Here is a 17,582-nt window from a genome sequence, read left to right as displayed (position 1 = left end):
GGAGCCATGTTGTCTTATTTAGCTTCAAAAGAAAAGTATGCTTTTGAAAATAATTTCCTCACAAAATAAATCCAAGATTTTAATCTTAGATTAAAATCTCCCTGCTGCAACGGATAAAGTTGCAGCAGGGAGGAGTTTTGAATATTGCTAGAAACCATCCGCTGATTTGATGTTTTATTTGAAAATCAAAACTTCTCGTAAATTAATCATAAAACTTAGTTACTGTACAATTTTGCAAGTAAAGAGAGAATCATTAGTAAGCATACAACTCCTTATAGGAGAACAAATATATGCACAATTTTAATTACATTAATTAATATCATTAAACAGAATATTTATAAAGCTTTACCTTAAAAACTGGAATAGTTGACTTTATTTTAAAAACTTATTTTTAACATTTGATCTTTTTAAGTTCTGCCTAACTTTGATTATCTGATGACATTAATGCAAGACATTATTTGTGACCGGTGACAGTTTTTCAAATGTGTTCAAAGAAAAATGCACAACTGTGAGTTTTTACAACATACTCAAGAAATAAGGTGTTCGATGGACTTAAGTGCATGAAGTAAGTTTACGAGAATAACTGCTTTATTGACTTTTCTCAAAGTTTTATTGCTATTATATAGTTGGCGATACAATTCTTATGCATTTGTGAGAAGGTCACAGAACATTCGTCGCCAGAACAAAAGTCTTTTTTTACTTCCCCTTTTTTTTTATGTGAAATTCAATACTCAGTGTTACTTAAGGGCAGTGTTTCTGGTCTCTCTGAATTGTAACTTTTCTTCTGGCTGGGCGAGGGAAGAACAATACAATTGCTTGATAATAAAATTTCAATATTGATTATGATGCATCCATTTTCTTGCCTCTCCTTCATTAAAGTCTGCCGAATTTAACACCTCAAAATGTAGATCAAGTGTATATTTTTATTCTTTTATTTTATGTGGCCTCCAATGAACATCTCACATATATTACTGGTGTGCAAAATGTCTATGGACACCTGAAATACAAAATTCTACCAAATATTAATATTGTGGTTCAATGGATTGTGCAGTTCTACAAGGGTGTGATTAATTCTTCATCGGTCACATAATGAATAATAGCAGCTCATCCCTTCTTTACAGAGAGCAAAATAATACACTGCGATCAGTCTGCTTCCAGACATTATGTCACCGACCAAAGACAGTTGGGGGAGCAGGCACTTTGTCGAAAAGATGTGTAAAAACAGCTAGTCCCACATCTTTAAATAATAGCTGCTGTTCAGGGGAATGGGCCAGGAAAGAAAAAAAGCAGGAGAGTGGAGGGCTAGACAGATAAAAATGTCTGCCTGTGCACTTAAGGGCCAGGGGCCTTTCCACACGACTGATCTTAGAGCAAAGGCTTAAATACAGAGGAGATGAGAACAGGTTCAACCAGTCAGCTGGCACTGGCATCAACCTATAACTGGCGCAAGCACACACTTGGACCCACACACCTAGTCGGCTGTGCGTTCACGTCAGACACCCATGTACAAGCAGTATATGTAAATATCCAGGGCACAGAGTGTTTGCAAAATTACATTTATAGTCTGAAGGAAGAAAATACAAATAGTCCCATAATAGTATGCCTGCCATCACCAGTGCGCATAAATACGAACCGCCATGTTTACACCAACGCTGCTGCTTTTGTAATTGAAAGTTCTGTGTCAGGGCTTCATCACGTACGGCACAGCTGCCTCCTGTGCCTGCCACATTAAGCAAGCCTAATGGATTTTCACATCAATGGCACTGCGCATCAACTAGGGTACATTCTCAAGCATTAAGTCAGTGCGACATTCACTTTGTCAAGGTACAAAGTCCCCTTAAAGTATTCATGCCCCCCTTTTTTTTCCACATTTTGTCATGTTCGAATCAATTTCATTTGGATTTTAAGTGACAGACTACCACAAAGTAGTACATATTTATGTAGTGGAATACTATATTTTTTGAAGTAATTATCAGAAAACATGATGCTTGATTTTGATATCCTGAAATAAATCCCAGGATATCAAACAATTGCCTGGTGAACATACAGCTAGAGATAACATTAAATGGCTTTTATCAGAGATTTTTGAAGTGTTACTATGATTCAAAGTCAACTGTAAAAACAGTAGGAAGGAAGAAACTACTATTGAATAAGTGCAGAGAAGCACTATAAAAAATTTGCTGCAAAATGTTCTCAGAAGCACTGGTAAGTGTACAGCACAAATTTCAAATTACTGAAAAAAAAAATAAAAAACATCAATAATGATCATCATTATTTAATTTAAAACTCAAATCATTTTCCCTCTCAGTAATATGTACTACTAATATGTTCTTCACAGAGCCCCTGAGTTTAGAAGTAAAATAATGAACTACAGTGATTTAAGTGGAAATATTTATGCGATGCTAGATAGGATATGTGAGAAAGAAGTACACACACTAAGCTCCTGCTGGTTAGGGATATTTTTACTAAAGAGCAGATTTAAGAGGAGAATAAATGTGTGAGAGTTAGTGGTAAATATTAGAATGTGCAGCCAGGAGAGAAGTGAGGTTAAAGCCTGGCAGATTAGTTGGAGAGAGCACCAAGGGAGAGCAGGAATAGACATTAGACAGTGAAGCCATGTGTGATGCTCATGTCGCTTTTCAAATGAGCTTTGATTAGTCTGAGACTGATTTCCGCAGCTCTCATCACATCAAAATCCGTTCCCTTCCTTTAGGACCTACTTCCCTTGTTTTCTTTTCCATTTCTCTGCCGCTCCTATGGTCACACTACAATAGAGACAATGAATCTCTGCCAGATTTTTACTGCCAACATTCTGAGCACCACAACAGTGTGGGTGTGCATGAACATGTGCCATTATTTATTTAAAAAAATATATCTTAATTTCATCAAACCAAATGCTGTGTCTGTGCTCCTGAGCTAAATAGGGATGATATTCAATTGATTTATTAATGCATTATTAATAGTCCTGAAGAGCCAGGTCATGCAGATATTTTAGGCTTATCTTCTCACAAATACTCACAGCCATGCAGTACCACAAGACAAAAGGAATGGGGGCAGAATGTATGCAAATCCAATTTCCAGAAAGCTGCCAAATTAAGATGGAAAGAACAGTACCTACTCAAATTAGAAATGAAGCTTCCAAATCAGAGAATGATGGAGCCAATACTTACACAAGTGGGTATAAACACATTTTAATTTCAATTTCTCTCTCGCTTTCCTGTTTATTCTTAAACTCCTCCTTTGCCGTTACTCCATGTGGTGACCCTGTCTTGCTGAAGCCCCTCCTCTTCATCTTAGCTGTCCATCACTCAGCAGACTGCTGGCACGGAGCTGACTGTGACCATACAGCAGATGGTGTGCTGCTATCTGTGTGGTGGGCCACTAGCAGGACACTCAACAGCCGCCCCCCCCATTCGTCCTCCCTGCAATCTCTGCTCCGTCTCTCATACACATCTTCCAACACGTACGTACACACACACACACCCTCCAGCGTTACTTGAGCCCAGCCAGGTCACCTGCTGCCAAGCTTACAACGCCCCGCGCACACACACAGAAAATGCAATATCTCATGGTACATGGCACATTCAAAGAGGTCACACATATGGCACCATTACATGCACGGATTCCCTCCTATTCTCTCGCCATGCTCCACCTCACAGCAAGATGACGAGAAATTTTATTGACACTCTCACATCACTTCCCACCTTGTGCACTCATCCTGGCCTCGTCTCATATGAGAAACAGTTAATGAAGTACAGCTTTTCTAGCCTGGTCAGCAAGTCAATATGCTTACAACCTTCATCAAACAGCTAACATATAAATATTACATCCTCATTTGCAATAATCCAGTCAGAGCTGCAACAGGGAACAGTGCTTAGGAGCTTCTGCACAGCATTATAAGGTAAGTCGGGGAATCTATGTCGTTAGAAACACATTTTGTTTCCTAAAAAATAAGCAAATAAGTGAGTACAGACTCTGAATGCAGATAAATACTATTGTTTTATTTTGCTTCATTATAGTGTTTTCCCATTTGGCCACTGCCAAATGTTTCAAAGTTTTAAACAAGCTTTGATGTCAAAGAAAACTGAAAAGATACAAAAAGCAGTTTTCAAGTAAGACTTGCAATTATTAAGACATTAAGTAGTTAATAAAACCAAACTGGCGCCAAGTCTCAGATCAGTGAGGTCAGTTCATAAAGAAAGAAACTGAGCTGAAATGTTATGCGTGAGAGACTGTGGCATAACTTGGGTTATGCTGCTACATATTGATCTGAAACAGTAAGTCCACATCTAAATAGCTAAAAAATAAACATTTTAAGGTTTTCAAAGTGACCTAGTAAAAGTGAAAAACTTACATCTGTTTCAGATGCTATAATACGATCTTAACAGAGAGAACTTCACAACTTGGCTAAATGAAAATAATTTTGCAAAGAAGTCAACTGAGAAATAAATTTGTAGTAGATATAAAGGACTCATTGCCACTTATCACAAATGAGTAATGTCAGTTGTTTCACCAAGGTTTAAGGGAAGCATTACTTTTTCACATATGCCCAGGCTGTTTTGCAGTGCCCTTGTTTGTCTATATAAAAAAAATCCTAATTTAAAGACCAAATTTTTTATTTACTATGTAATTTTTTTTATCTGGTATTAAACAATGTTTGATAATGTAAAACATTTAAGTGTGACTAAAAAAAAAAAAAAAAGCAAAAACAGAAGAAATCTGTAAATAAGCACAACCTTTTTTAGAACACTCTAAAAGAAATATAATACTACAGAGATAAAAACCTACCCTGAGAGGAAGGGGCAATGTTGCTAAAAGCCACAAAAGAACTGAAGATGATCCAGATCGCCAGAGCCATGTTTGAAGCTTAGCAGGGAGACAGGAAAAAGGATGGACAGGAAAAAGCTTGAAGGTGGTCAGCGGTCTCGGGTGCGTGGGGTGCCACTTTCCTCAGCTTACACCCTCCCTGACGGTGACCCTGTAGGCAGAAGGGTTAGAAATAGCAGGTTAAAAATCAAAACACTGAAAAGGGCCTACAAGGGAAAAAATAGGAGTCATTCTTTTTTCAGTCTGTTTATTTTTTTTTTCTATCTGCAATGCTATTTTTCACTGCTTTTATCAGTGAAATATGTAAAAACTCAGGACTGAGTAGAGCTAAGAGGCTCAGAAATGGCCTGGTGCAGTTGACATTGTGCTGGGAGAAGAAAAGAGTTGGCTCATTGTGTGATGGTCAAGTGCCTTGATCAGGTGGCACAGCTGAAGCCAATTTGAGCAAGGGGTTATGGAGACAGCTGTTGACACCACCAGCTCATCACTCTGAAGTGTTTAGATACTTTATTGAATCCGACATGCTACATATGTTTGGAGGCCTATTAACAGAGTTGTGTTCAAGCGAAAAAAAGGTATCCTCCAACTCTGTTTACTGACATGGCCACATATACAATTTAAAGCAGTGGAAAGTGATAACTTAGCATTGCTCAAGGGCTCACACATCTCATTTGCCTAATGATATAAATCACTTTCTGGAACTTGAGCTCTGATTCTTTGACAGTAGACCCTGCAGGGGCTGAAAGACAGAAAAACGGAGAGACAGTGTTGTTATAGCTAATACTCCTCCTGCTGAGTTTGCTGATGAAACAGACAGATTGGTCTGCATGTGTGTGTTTGGAGGGGAATTTGAGCATGATTGCAAGGTACATTTGCCTTTTTATTTAATTATAGGAGGTAATAGAAGTATGTGCACACATCCTCACTTCCAAACTCTGATTCAGCTGTATACTGCACACCCTTTATCTGAGTTTCAGTGCATTAGTTTGCTTCCAAATGCAGCTTTCCTAACGAGTTATGTGGTTGCTTCAAGACTGCCAATTCTAAAGAACCTTTATCAAAGCTATTTAATCATAGTGATACAAATAAAATATTTTCTATTGTTGAGAATTGCATAATAAATTTGATTTGTATTTTAAACCAAATGCACATTATCTAATTTGCAAAGGATAATATAGTTCATATTTTGTTAAATTATCAAATATAAATTATGAATTTAAACAATTTACCTAGGAGTATTTGTAACACTACAGCCAAAAATGACAAACAATTGTCTCACATGGACATTCCAGAATTCAGAGTTTTTGCCCTTTCTTATGGTGAAGGGATTATAATATGCCATTATTTTAGTGCCATGCACAGTTGACAACCATGTTCATTGCAACTATCTTCTGAGTTTCCCAAAAAAGAGAAAACATCCAGAGTTGCAGTTGTCTGGCTCAAAATTTCTTGTTCATGTTAGAGGTCACAGTTCATTTCAGCCACTTGTTCACAAGATCTTGTTCCTTTGGTTATGATTATATGTCAGGACCACAGGGTCGAGTTTGAGCCTTGACAGGTTGAGGAATCAAGACCTTCACTTTTTTACAGTTTTTTTCCCCCTTTTTTTTAACCACATCAGACCGAAGCAGCACAGAGTGGATCTCAGTCTGTTTGTCCATTCCATATTACTCCATACTGCAATCACTTGTTAACAAGATGCACTTGAGGGAGAGACCTACTCTGGCCACCATTTTGTAGGTTAAGAACCTCGACTTCTGACTTACAGGAGCAAAGGAAATGGGGGCAAAAATACACTCATTACAACAGACATGCAGTATACAATTTATAAACACAACACATCTATAACAAATGGTCTAAAACAAAAACACGACCTTTGAGATGTGTTGCAATAGGAGATTCTCATTATAGATATGAAGCCAAACAAATCTTCACCAGCTAGGTGACACTGCCAAGTCAACATGGATCAAAATCTTTGGGGAATGTTTCCAGTATCTTGTTGAGTCTTTGCCAGGAAGAATTAAGGCTGTTCTAAACACTAGATTTTCCCTATTGATAGCAGTTTCTTGTAAGAAAATTACACTTTTTATTATAATTTCTATATACTTTAGAAATCCTATAAAATACTAAATGTTAAATCTAAAAAAATAATGTAAACAATTTCAACTGAGATTTCTAAATTTATTTAAAGACTTATTCAGAAATAAAAGTCAAAACAACTTCAAAAACTCTAAGTTTGATGTTTGCAACTCTAACTCAGCTATTATAGCTATTATAATAATATTATTGAAATTCCTTTTTATAGGAATAAGTAAAATTTGCTTAAAATTTTTAAGCAAATTTGCTTAAAAGAAATGTGCTTAAATTTCTTTTAAAGGAAAGGAATGTGAGAAAATAAGTGAAGAAATGTAAGCAAATTTAAAAGAAATTTGCTTAAATTTCTTTTACGCAAATTTCTACTTTTAAAACAGTTTAAAAAATATTGTTTTTGGATAAATTATAAAATATATCTATTGGTTATTTTAATTATATTTGAATCAAAGAGTTAAAAATATAGGATTAGGAAAACATACCAATTTATATTAATGTCAGTGTTGTAGCACTAGAATATGAAAATATTAATGTAAAAATATTTTGGCTAAAAAGCTCTAGCACAGATTATGAATCTAAAACATACATGATTGTGAATGTTACAGTCTATGCAGTCATCGCTGTTTCATTCCAAAAGAAGCAAAGATGGAAATTCTTGGGTTACTAAATGGCTGCTAACAAATCTACATCATCATCCCTGATTTGGCTTTCATTTGAATTCCGGAGCTCCTCCTTTTTATGACCTTTTCTGATATTTATCCTCCTCCCCAGTGGCAATGCCAGAACATTCAGCAACCTGCTTGGATGTTTCTGCACGGATTAATATGTTGAACGTCGTAGGGTACAAGCGAGACAGAAAGAGAGAGAGCTACAGACACTAAACAGGAGGGGGACTAAAGGCAAGCAGAACAAAGCAGACTGCAGCAGCTGTTCTTTACATCAGCATTTATTTCTAGGAAATGTTCGACTCAGACACACACTGCCGCTAGACTAATGAAGATTCTGCTCTAATATGAGTTCACTGTGCGCGTTGGGTGTGAATAATAGTCAGAAGACAACATTTTCAGAGGGAAAGGCATGAAGACAAAGATAAGTGGGAAATCTAAAATAAACAGCAATAGCCGTGCAATATAACACTGCAGAGACATTGATTCTCTGTCAGGTTTTTTTTTACTATAACTTTACAGCTTTTTTCCATCTGATATCAATTTAATATGAGCATTGAAAAGGTTTTCTCTTCAACATATGTACCCTAAATAAGGAAAATATCCCTTCTCTCATGTTTTGACTTCTTCTCACTATGTATTTTCTAACACCAACTCTCCTGAGATCTATGAAGATGAAAAAGACAAAGAAAATAGAGCAGAGAATGACTGGCTAGCTTGGACCAAAGAGATGGGAACCAGAGAAAAGTGCAACCTGGACAAACTGACTCCATTTTGAGATAATACACAAAAAAAACAAGCTGACATTACAAGACATCAGTTTCTCTGAGGTTAGAAACGAGGATGAGGGAAAGAATTTCAAAACTGATTAGAGAAATAAGGGGGTGAACAAAGAAACAGCCTGATAAAATGGATAAAAGTAAGAACAAGTACTGTATAGATAGCCTTCTTTGTATAAAATGTGAGAAAATAAGTGAAGAATTAGTGGTAAAGAGACAAAAAAGATTTAAAAAAAGTAAGAATTTACTCTTTTTGTTGTTTATGAGTCAGTCTGCCTCTGGGTGAAGGAGTATACGTGGCGCTTAGGTGTATTTAGGGGGTGTGAGATGGGTGTCTTCACCCTTTCTACTCCCCCTACAGAAGGTTGTTAGATGCCCCAGGCCATGAGCTGACCTTTTACACTGATCACATCCACTATTATTATCATCAATGTTTCTCTTCTAATGGAGCAGAACGTTATGTCTCTGTGAGTCCAGAGAGTGCAAAATGGGAGAATGGAACAGCAATTTCAAAGCACTGGAGGTGAGGTGAGGAGGCCGAGCTGAAGAGGAGCAGGGAGGTAAGCAAATGACAGTCAGCTGTAACAACACAAAGAAAAACCTGTGGCTGTCTAAATGGGATGGCGACAGAGTCCAACTTAGCCACACCGGTCTGTCATCTTGTCTCAGATGCTATGCTTTGTTTTGTTAGCCATTAATTTACAGGCTGCCTTGATCCAAAGCAAATAACCTCATTATCCTTTTCTATTGGATCATTACGATAATCACTGTGATCATTAGGGTCTGTTTGCTTTGGCAGACATGGTCATCAACAACAGAGTGTCACAAGTCCTCTTCAACCATGGAGGAGGACTTCAGAAGCTATGAGTGTGTGTGTGTGTGGGGGTGGTGTGGGTGTGTGTGTGTGTGTGTGTGTGTGTGGGTGTGTGTGGTGTGTGTGTGTGTGTGTGTTTCTCCACCCCAGGGATTTTTTTGGGTCATTTACATATTTTACTTTTTCATAACTTTTGCTTCATAGACATAAATACCATAACATTTTCCAGCCCGGAATTAACTTTTTTTAGTCATGATCGTGAGGCTATTTCATAAAAACAGAAAAAACAATTAGTGTCTTTTCTGTATTTTGTTTTTACAGAAAATGCATGTTTTTTTTTAACACATCACAAGTAATGTTCAGAATTTTCTACTTGAAGAAGGCATTTTATCTGCTGTTCGACCATGATGCAAATAACCTTCTGCCAGCTTTTAATGTCATTGCAAGAAAATATATAAAATCTGATCAGAATCACTCTCGCTGCCAATTTTGACATTTGTGCTCAAAAACCATAATAGTCATGATAAAAGTATGAGTAATAACAAAAAATATTAAACTTTCATAAATCAGATAGGGCAGAAAATACTCGTTGTGTGCTTCTAAAAACAGAAACTTTTAAAAGGGGATGAACATTTTTTTTATGAATGGGAAGGACCAAACTTAACATTTGTTCTCCCAAAAAAAGAAGAAATGTATTTGAATTATTTATTTATGCATAATGTTTTTACTCTACTGTAAAAAGATATATTTTTTGTCCAAAATACACAGGTGGAGCCTTTAATGAAGGGCCCCTTAAGGCTTACATATACCACTGAAATATTTTCAAGTATTTTTTAACATCAGCAAGAGAGATCACAGGAAGAGTAAAGAGTTTACTTTACTCTTCTTGTTGTGTTTTGATGCGTAATAGGAGAAGTTGCTGCAACTCTCAAAGCTGCAGGCTTTCACTCTTCTCTCTGTTTCTCCCTCCTTGGAAAGCTGAGATCTTATTTTGATAACCAAATCGACTCTGCATGGGTCTGTTTCTCAATGTACTAACACTGCTGTTTTAAAAGTAAAATATTTTCTAAGAACTTCTCAAAAATATTCATGAAGTGCTTTGAAAACGCTAACAACCTTACAAGCATTGCAGTATATTTAACAGACTCTGTTAGACTAAGCTAAAATCATGCAAGGCAATGGGAGGCAAAGCTTGGAGTAGGAAAACAAAGCACAGATATTCTGTTGGGAAAACATTTGATTGATTAAAGACTTGACAGTAATAAATTGTGACGGTCATCTTTTTTTCATGCAGAAAAGAATCTCTTAAATCTTGACGATGAAGCGACAGCATTTGCCATGCTATTAGGATTGATGTTTATGCCTCAGATGCTTCAACAACAAATAGTTGGTTCAGTAGCAAAGCTCCCGCTATGAGGGAAATAACTGCCTCCTAGCAACCGACACGGTGAGGCATGCAAAACCAAATGGCAATCATTCACTTACAAATCAGAAAGTGAGGCAAACTGCTGCATTAAATATTTGCAATCAAGTAAAAAAAATCACTTCAAACAGGCTCGTGGTTAAATTGGCATAAACAGAAAATAGCAGCATTCTTCTTTAACTCAGCACTGCTGAAATCTTGTATCACTCATGTCTGAGAGAAATATTTCACGAGAAAACCATGAAGGGTAGTAGAGTAAGATGAAACTGAAAGGGAAGAAAAAATATCCTTTGCTCTGCCTGCCGGCCTCCAAGTAATTCTCCCTCTGAGTCATCTGCGTTGAAGCTTTGTCACACCTGATACTCTTTTGTACTCTCTGGAGTTAGGCAAGAGGGAGCAATACAAGAAAGTGTAACAATAAATGAGCATGAGAATGAATGAATTAATTACTTCTTCACCTCTATAAAAGTAATCACCCACAAAGTGAATGTAATTATTCTGCTTCTCAATTTAAAATATAGCAAGTATATTGAAAAATATTACATTACCATCTAAGAGTTGGTGAGTGGGAGGATGTGTTTTGCTGTTAAACCTCCCGGACAGGATGCTGATATGATTCAATAATTCATTCAAATAGATAAAATAAGAATCCGAACAGAACATACAGTTCCTCTCAGTATCTCAATTTATAGTGTTGTAAAAATATGATCATAGTAAATGAATTAAAACTTTATTACACTTGGAATTGACATGTATTATTATTTGCAGTTCAGATGGTACGCATTCTTAAATAAGACGTCCCGTATATTGTTTTAGCAATATTTCTCACTCTACCACAACATTTTTTTCAAAATCTCTGAGACTGTGAGGATGCATCTGAGCGAAAGCCCACTTCATGTGAGTCCATAGATTTTTTTGTCCAATTAAGTTCCGAAATCTGACTGGACTCTAGATTTAGGTGTATATTTGGACTCACTGCTAAGAGCTAGAATGTCTTTTCGCTTTCAGCTTTACGGCAGATAACTGAAGGTTTAAGATCAGCGATGGCTGCTTGTTGAAACTGTTCATAATTTCATCCACCTTGATAAGAATTCAGCAAGGACAGCTCTACTTTGCTGGGTTAAACAAATTCAGCATAATTATAGGTTAAACTCAAGAAGGCTAAAAGTGGAAAATGGATCGGCAGGTACCTCAGCACAGTATGAGTGGAAAGGTGTGCAAAAGAATGAAAGCGGTTTTTTGGGGTTGTTTTACCTTAATTTTACAGTTCTCCATCTGACTGTGTTTCCCGTTGAATTTTACAAAATAAATGTCACTTTAAAGGTGGAAAAATATTTATCATGCTCTTGTTTTTTTTTTTATAAAGGCAATATTTTTTTCTGAAATCACACTCAGGATTAAAACAACACAAAACGCGCACCAGAATAGCCCAACCTGTGGAAAAATATGATATAATGTTGGATAAACTTCTGCTCCCCCAACCGATTCACTGTTATCCGCCAGTTAGGGCTGCATATCGCTAATCTCTGTAATCCTTTTGTGTATGGCTATTGCTACCAAAGACAGCATAATAGCATTAGTTATTATTCCCTCACAACAACCTGCTTCTGTTCCATTTGCATTGATGCTGAGCAGCCCACAAGGTCCCAGCCCCAGTGGGAAGAGAAAGCCCACTGTAATGCTAACACAGAAGCAGTCATTCAGGATGGATAATATTGTTAAGCTTGCAACAACTACAGCAGCACAGTGGGGTCAGATCATCCCAACATTTCTCCATTTACTGGGGTGGGTCAGTTAAGGCTGGAGCTCTGGTGTAGTAGTATCTTGCTTGCTGCAGCAGCCGAGCTGTTTAAATAATGACACCATTGTGCCGTCTCAGTGCAGATGGAACATCAGAGCTCTTGTAATGGCCTGTGTATTAGAGCCAATGTGTTTGATTACTGACTCAGGGAGAGCAGGGATAGGCTGCGTAGTCAGTAGGGAATTAGGCTCCCTCCGAAAGACCAATACAGGGAAAAAAACCTATTTGAAGAAACAGAAGGAAAGAAGGGGGAGAAAAAAGAGGAGGGGGGTTTAATGGAAGTGTCCTTTAAGGGAATGCAAATTAAAGGAGGGAATCTGCCGAGCTGCACAATACAGTGGAAGGATATCAAACATGGATAGCGTGGCGACTGAAGAGGTAAAGGCAGAGGAAATGGGGCAGAAGTATTGAAAGAGTCACTCATTTTTTTATTCAATAGACTGATGGATTTTTTTTCTCCCTCTCCATAAGCCTCAACCCACACACCTCTCCGTCCCTGTAGTCTTTTCCTATTATTATTCCAGAAACAGTCATAGCTTCGATCTCAACTTGGCATGATCTCCATAAAGCAACCAATCAAGTACTAGGAAGTTCCAGAGTGACAGATACATTAACTAATTAGAGTTCATGAGTATTATAAAGGTGGTTAACTGCACACAGAAGAAGTGTTAGTCGGTACTGAGAGGACAATGGAGACATGATATAAGAGTTAAATACACAGGCACTGAACTAAGACTTATATTTTCATTTGCATTAGAAATTTCAAAGTGAAATAATGAAAAAAATGGAAAAATCTTAGTTTTGTAAATTTGTTAAGTTTAATGCTAACACAAAAAATAATTAGAGCAGTAAAAAATTGCAAAACTACTATAGATTGAATATTGGAATAAAATGGATTACTCTGAATTGGATTTGGACCAGACGATATGTATAATCAGATACGATCTAGACCCCCATTAAATCATAGGAAATGTCTTTTCAACTGGTGCTACATTTAAAGAAACTGAATTATCTGAATTCAGGTTGACATTTTCTGACCATTGTTGCAAAATTGTCCCTTCATGTTGTTTTTTTTATTCTTGGAAGACAAAATGTGGCTTAGAAATTTAATAAATATAACTAAGTGTCTAGCTCTTAATCTCCTTTCTGTCTCCTCATATCCCCAAAAGCATGCAATAAAAAAATAACTGATCCTTTGCTATTTTCTTTAAGCTGGTCAATAAAAAATAAACATTTTACACATTTTCAGACTTACCAAATATTTAAAGTTACAAAAAATAATAATTGTTGCTGAAGATTTTTGCTCTAATACAAGACCTTCTGTTATTTTCCAGCTTCGCACAATTTGTATTTAAAGACATACAACCGGCTATGAATTATTGATAGCTGTTTTATCTCTTAAGAGACATTTCTATGCCTTGTACAAACATTTTAAAATGACTGAATCAGACTAACTGAATGAGAAGCCTCTACTTGTGTATAAAGAGCCGCGCTCCACTGCTGCAGCACCTGGAGGCAACTTCTTCCTGACCTCATCCAGCACTACTTGCATTTCATTTTCTCAGAAGAACCTTTCTAAAATTTAAAACAAGCTGCCACAGCGTCAGAACAATTACTATCTTATCACAAGCGCACACGTCCTGTTGTACATATCTGGCATCAGCAGTGTTCACAGAGAAACCTTCAAATAACCTTTTTGTGTGTTTAAACTTTAGTTTATTTCTTTTTAAATATTATTTTTAAAAAGCATATTATTTTAAATTGAATATTTTATTTAAATTCAGGGTCATTCAGTCATAACACAAGACTCATTTTAACAGCACTTAATTAAATTAGAAGACTGTGAAAAAATTTATTAATATCAGTAATTCAATTCAAGAAGAAAAACTCATATTTTATAGAGAATTATTCAAGTTGACCTAAATAAATGTTTAAATTGCTGTATAATTTTAATGATTACACCTTAAAGCTAACTGAATACCTTTAATTCAGCTTCTCATGAAATAAGAATATTACACAAGGCCTAAAAAAGGATTTTTTAATGCATGAATGCCAGCCTACTTAAAAGTCTCTTCATGCTCTCTGCAGCATATCCACTCAATACATGGTCAGGTGTCCATTCGCATGAACTGAGCCAATGTTGGTAGGATTGTGGCCTGGAGTGTTAAGAAGTTAAAGCTGCTTTAAAGACGAGCTCCTCTAAAATTTTCTAGCAGATGGAAATTGAGACCTTGGACTTGAAAAATCTCAGCTTTATGGACCATGATTTAGATAGTCCATCAAGCAGATGACGGACTATCTAAATCATCATCATCATTATCCTAACTCTATGTCCCTCTATTCTATTAAACTATGTCCAAATGTAATGCAAATTTATTGAATTACAATAAATTTGATCAAAAAAGAAATTTCTGCTTTGCAGAAACAACAGTTCAGTCCTTTCTTGCTTTAGCCTACAGGTTAGATGCTTTTGCCATCATCTCTTTTTCAACGCTGGGTTAATGCAAGGACTTTGAAAGTTGCAGCCCATTTTCTGATTACGTCTGCGTGTGATCGCACTTGAACCAGAGACTCCAGCCAAAGTCAACGCCTTATGAATGTCCTCCAAGCTGTTGAATGGGCTTAGCAGCCTGATCCTTGACAGGCATTTTCTACTACATTTTTTTTCTTCCATTCATTTTTTTCAAATTTTGTGCTTTAATACTGCTGTGAAAAGCCCGCTTCTTTTGCAATGACCTTTTGAGGCTTATCCTCTTCATGTAGGGTGCCAATGACTGTCTGCTGGACAACTGTCAAGTCAGCAGTCTTCCTCATGATTGTGAGGCTACGGCATAACAGCTCATAAAAGCAGTTAGGTGTTCCCAAGACCACTGCAGCGCTGAGGCTTATTGCCTTTGTGCCATGCAGCAAATGAATTGATAATGTTTTCATGGATTCAACAGGGAACAAAGAAATTTAACATTTACCGAAAACATTTTGATTTTATCACTGCATTCTAACATTTCTAAAGGTGGCTAACTGGCTGGATATTTGGTTTGATTCTGCCAATTGATAAAGGGATGACAGAATTATACAATGAAGAAATTCTGTGTGTGGTTGTTTAGGATTTTTGTAAGTTTGGGCTAAAATTTGCTAATGTATATATTTTTTCTTATTACTTTTGATCTGTTTTCTTAAGAACAAACTCAACACCAGGGATTGTCCCACACTTGGTGTTGTTGAATGCCACAGGCAGATGGATTTAGATTTTAACCTATCTCTACCAGTGATGCTAACATTCAGGTTGACATTGTTCCCAGTAACTGATTATGTAGGAGCTTTTGTTATTTCAAATAGATAAAGTAAGCTAAATAAGAAACCTTGACGTTCCTAAACTTAAGCGACATAGGAGTAATCTCTGCTTTATTTTAGTGAAGCTTTTCAGTGTTGCATGGCAAACTCTACATTCTGCATGTGTTCATATTTAAACATGTGTATTTTTTTTTGCCAAACTGAAAGTCCTGTACCAAAAGATTCTAGCATGAATAATGTTACCCTATATAGTCTCCTTACCAAGTTATGTTTTTGGATAGTAGGAAGAAGTACCAAAAGAGGAAGAAAAAAAAAGTATGCACCATAACATGTCAACTTTATGCATAAAGACCTCAGCTTGAGATTCCACCCAGGACTTTGTGCCACTGTGCAGTCAGCTGTAAGCCATAATGATCAAAATGAACAGAAATAGGAGCATGACATATTCCCCCTTTTGTATAATGCATTATTACACTACAAGAGTTTCACTTTTTGAATAACTTATTGCAATACATAAATTCATGGGTTATAGTCTAATGTACCTAGATGCACACTGCAGGAGAGCAGCAGATGAATGAGAAACTTTGTGGCAATAGCTAAGAGGCCTGTGGGCGCTGCAGAGATATCAAGCTCCCCGTACCGGTCTACAGGATCTCCTGTGTGGTCTGTGATTTATTGTGGCTGTGGAGAGCTTGTCACTGTTCATTATTACTGATCCAACAGGAGGCAATGCCACCACCCATCAATGCTTGCCCTGTGATACCTGCCACAGCTGCCAGAGGAAGTGACCTTAGCACCCACCGTGTCTCCTCACACAAATGCTGGTTGCAGTCTTACTCTAATGAGCTCTAATGCTTTACAGGGATGAAGCCTCTGACCCAACACGTTAGTTATCTCTTAACCAATTTCTAATCAGCAGATATTTGATAAATTAATCCTGTCTACTTCATTTGAGCAGTGACAATATTTTCTGCATAACAACTTCATGATTTGTCTCGCTTTCGATTGTTTGTTTGCTCTCTTCACTTCACTATCTCTTCCCCGTTGCTCCTCACCCTCAGTCAGCGCAGATGCGCTTCGTATCAGTCAACCTGCGCTGTCAACTCTGTCAGCACGAGTCGCATCACAAATCAATGAAATGAAATGAATAATTCACGGTAACCATTAAGTCTAAACAACAAGAGTGATAACTGCCTGTTCTGACATTAATCTCATGAGCCACCAACAATGGATTATGATATAACGTGATAATGATATGAAAGTGTACTCTGCAAAGGGTGGGTGAAGTTCCCTCCCACCCTTTGCACTGATCCGTTCCCAGATGTCACTTGGCTGTGACTGGCAGGCTGCCACCCTTTGAGCCTATGCACCGCCGAGCCCGGCTAGATCCATCTTCATTAAGGACAGACGCACTGTGAGTTGTGTATGTTATTATCAGTGTCTATTAATCTGAAAGCTCCAGCAGGGCAAGCCCTGTCTCACTGTTGCACTACAACACAAAATGACAAGGAAAATGCTGTTTCCAAACAAATTAATCTATTTAAAAAAAAATTCCAATAATGAATATAGAACAGTAATAATACGTCTTCTCCTTTGATTATGACAAGTTTAGAAATTGGTTATGTTTATGTGGAGAAAGAAAATGCGCAACTATCTTACTAACCTTTGGATTCACCACAGGCAAACTGTGAGCACCACCTCCTTTTTTGTTGGTGTATAAAATACTAAGATGCACATGGTCGTGACTTGCAGCCTTCACATGCACCCGCTCACACGTGTGCACACACTGAGGAGCCCACCGGGGCACCACATGTGATGTTGACCCAGTTTAGATCTGTGGCACAAAGTGGAGCAGGGATTCAGAACAAAAAGAGATAGTGACATTTAAAAA

General features: G+C 37.1%; 1 protein-coding gene across 2 annotated transcripts in view; it reads right to left on the bottom strand.

The window, feature by feature from the left end:
• adgrl1a (adhesion G protein-coupled receptor L1a) overlaps positions 1 to 17,582 on the bottom strand; it is a 104,557-nt gene that overhangs the window by 52,504 nt on the left and 34,471 nt on the right. For both annotated transcript variants that reach the window (XM_055035328.1, XM_055035329.1), the window contains exon 2: positions 4,789 to 4,978. In XM_055035328.1, coding sequence (XP_054891303.1) covers positions 4,789 to 4,858 — 70 coding nt within the window. In that variant the 5' untranslated portion in view covers positions 4,859 to 4,978. The remainder of the gene's footprint in view (positions 1 to 4,788; positions 4,979 to 17,582) is intronic.

This window comes from Poeciliopsis prolifica, unplaced genomic scaffold, assembly GCF_027474105.1.
Source record: "Poeciliopsis prolifica strain line A6 unplaced genomic scaffold, Auburn_PproV2 SCAFFOLD010, whole genome shotgun sequence".
NCBI lineage: Eukaryota > Metazoa > Chordata > Actinopteri > Cyprinodontiformes > Poeciliidae > Poeciliopsis > Poeciliopsis prolifica.
The sequence above is the reverse complement of the archived record's forward strand: the minus strand, read 5'-3'. Positions and strand labels throughout refer to the sequence as shown.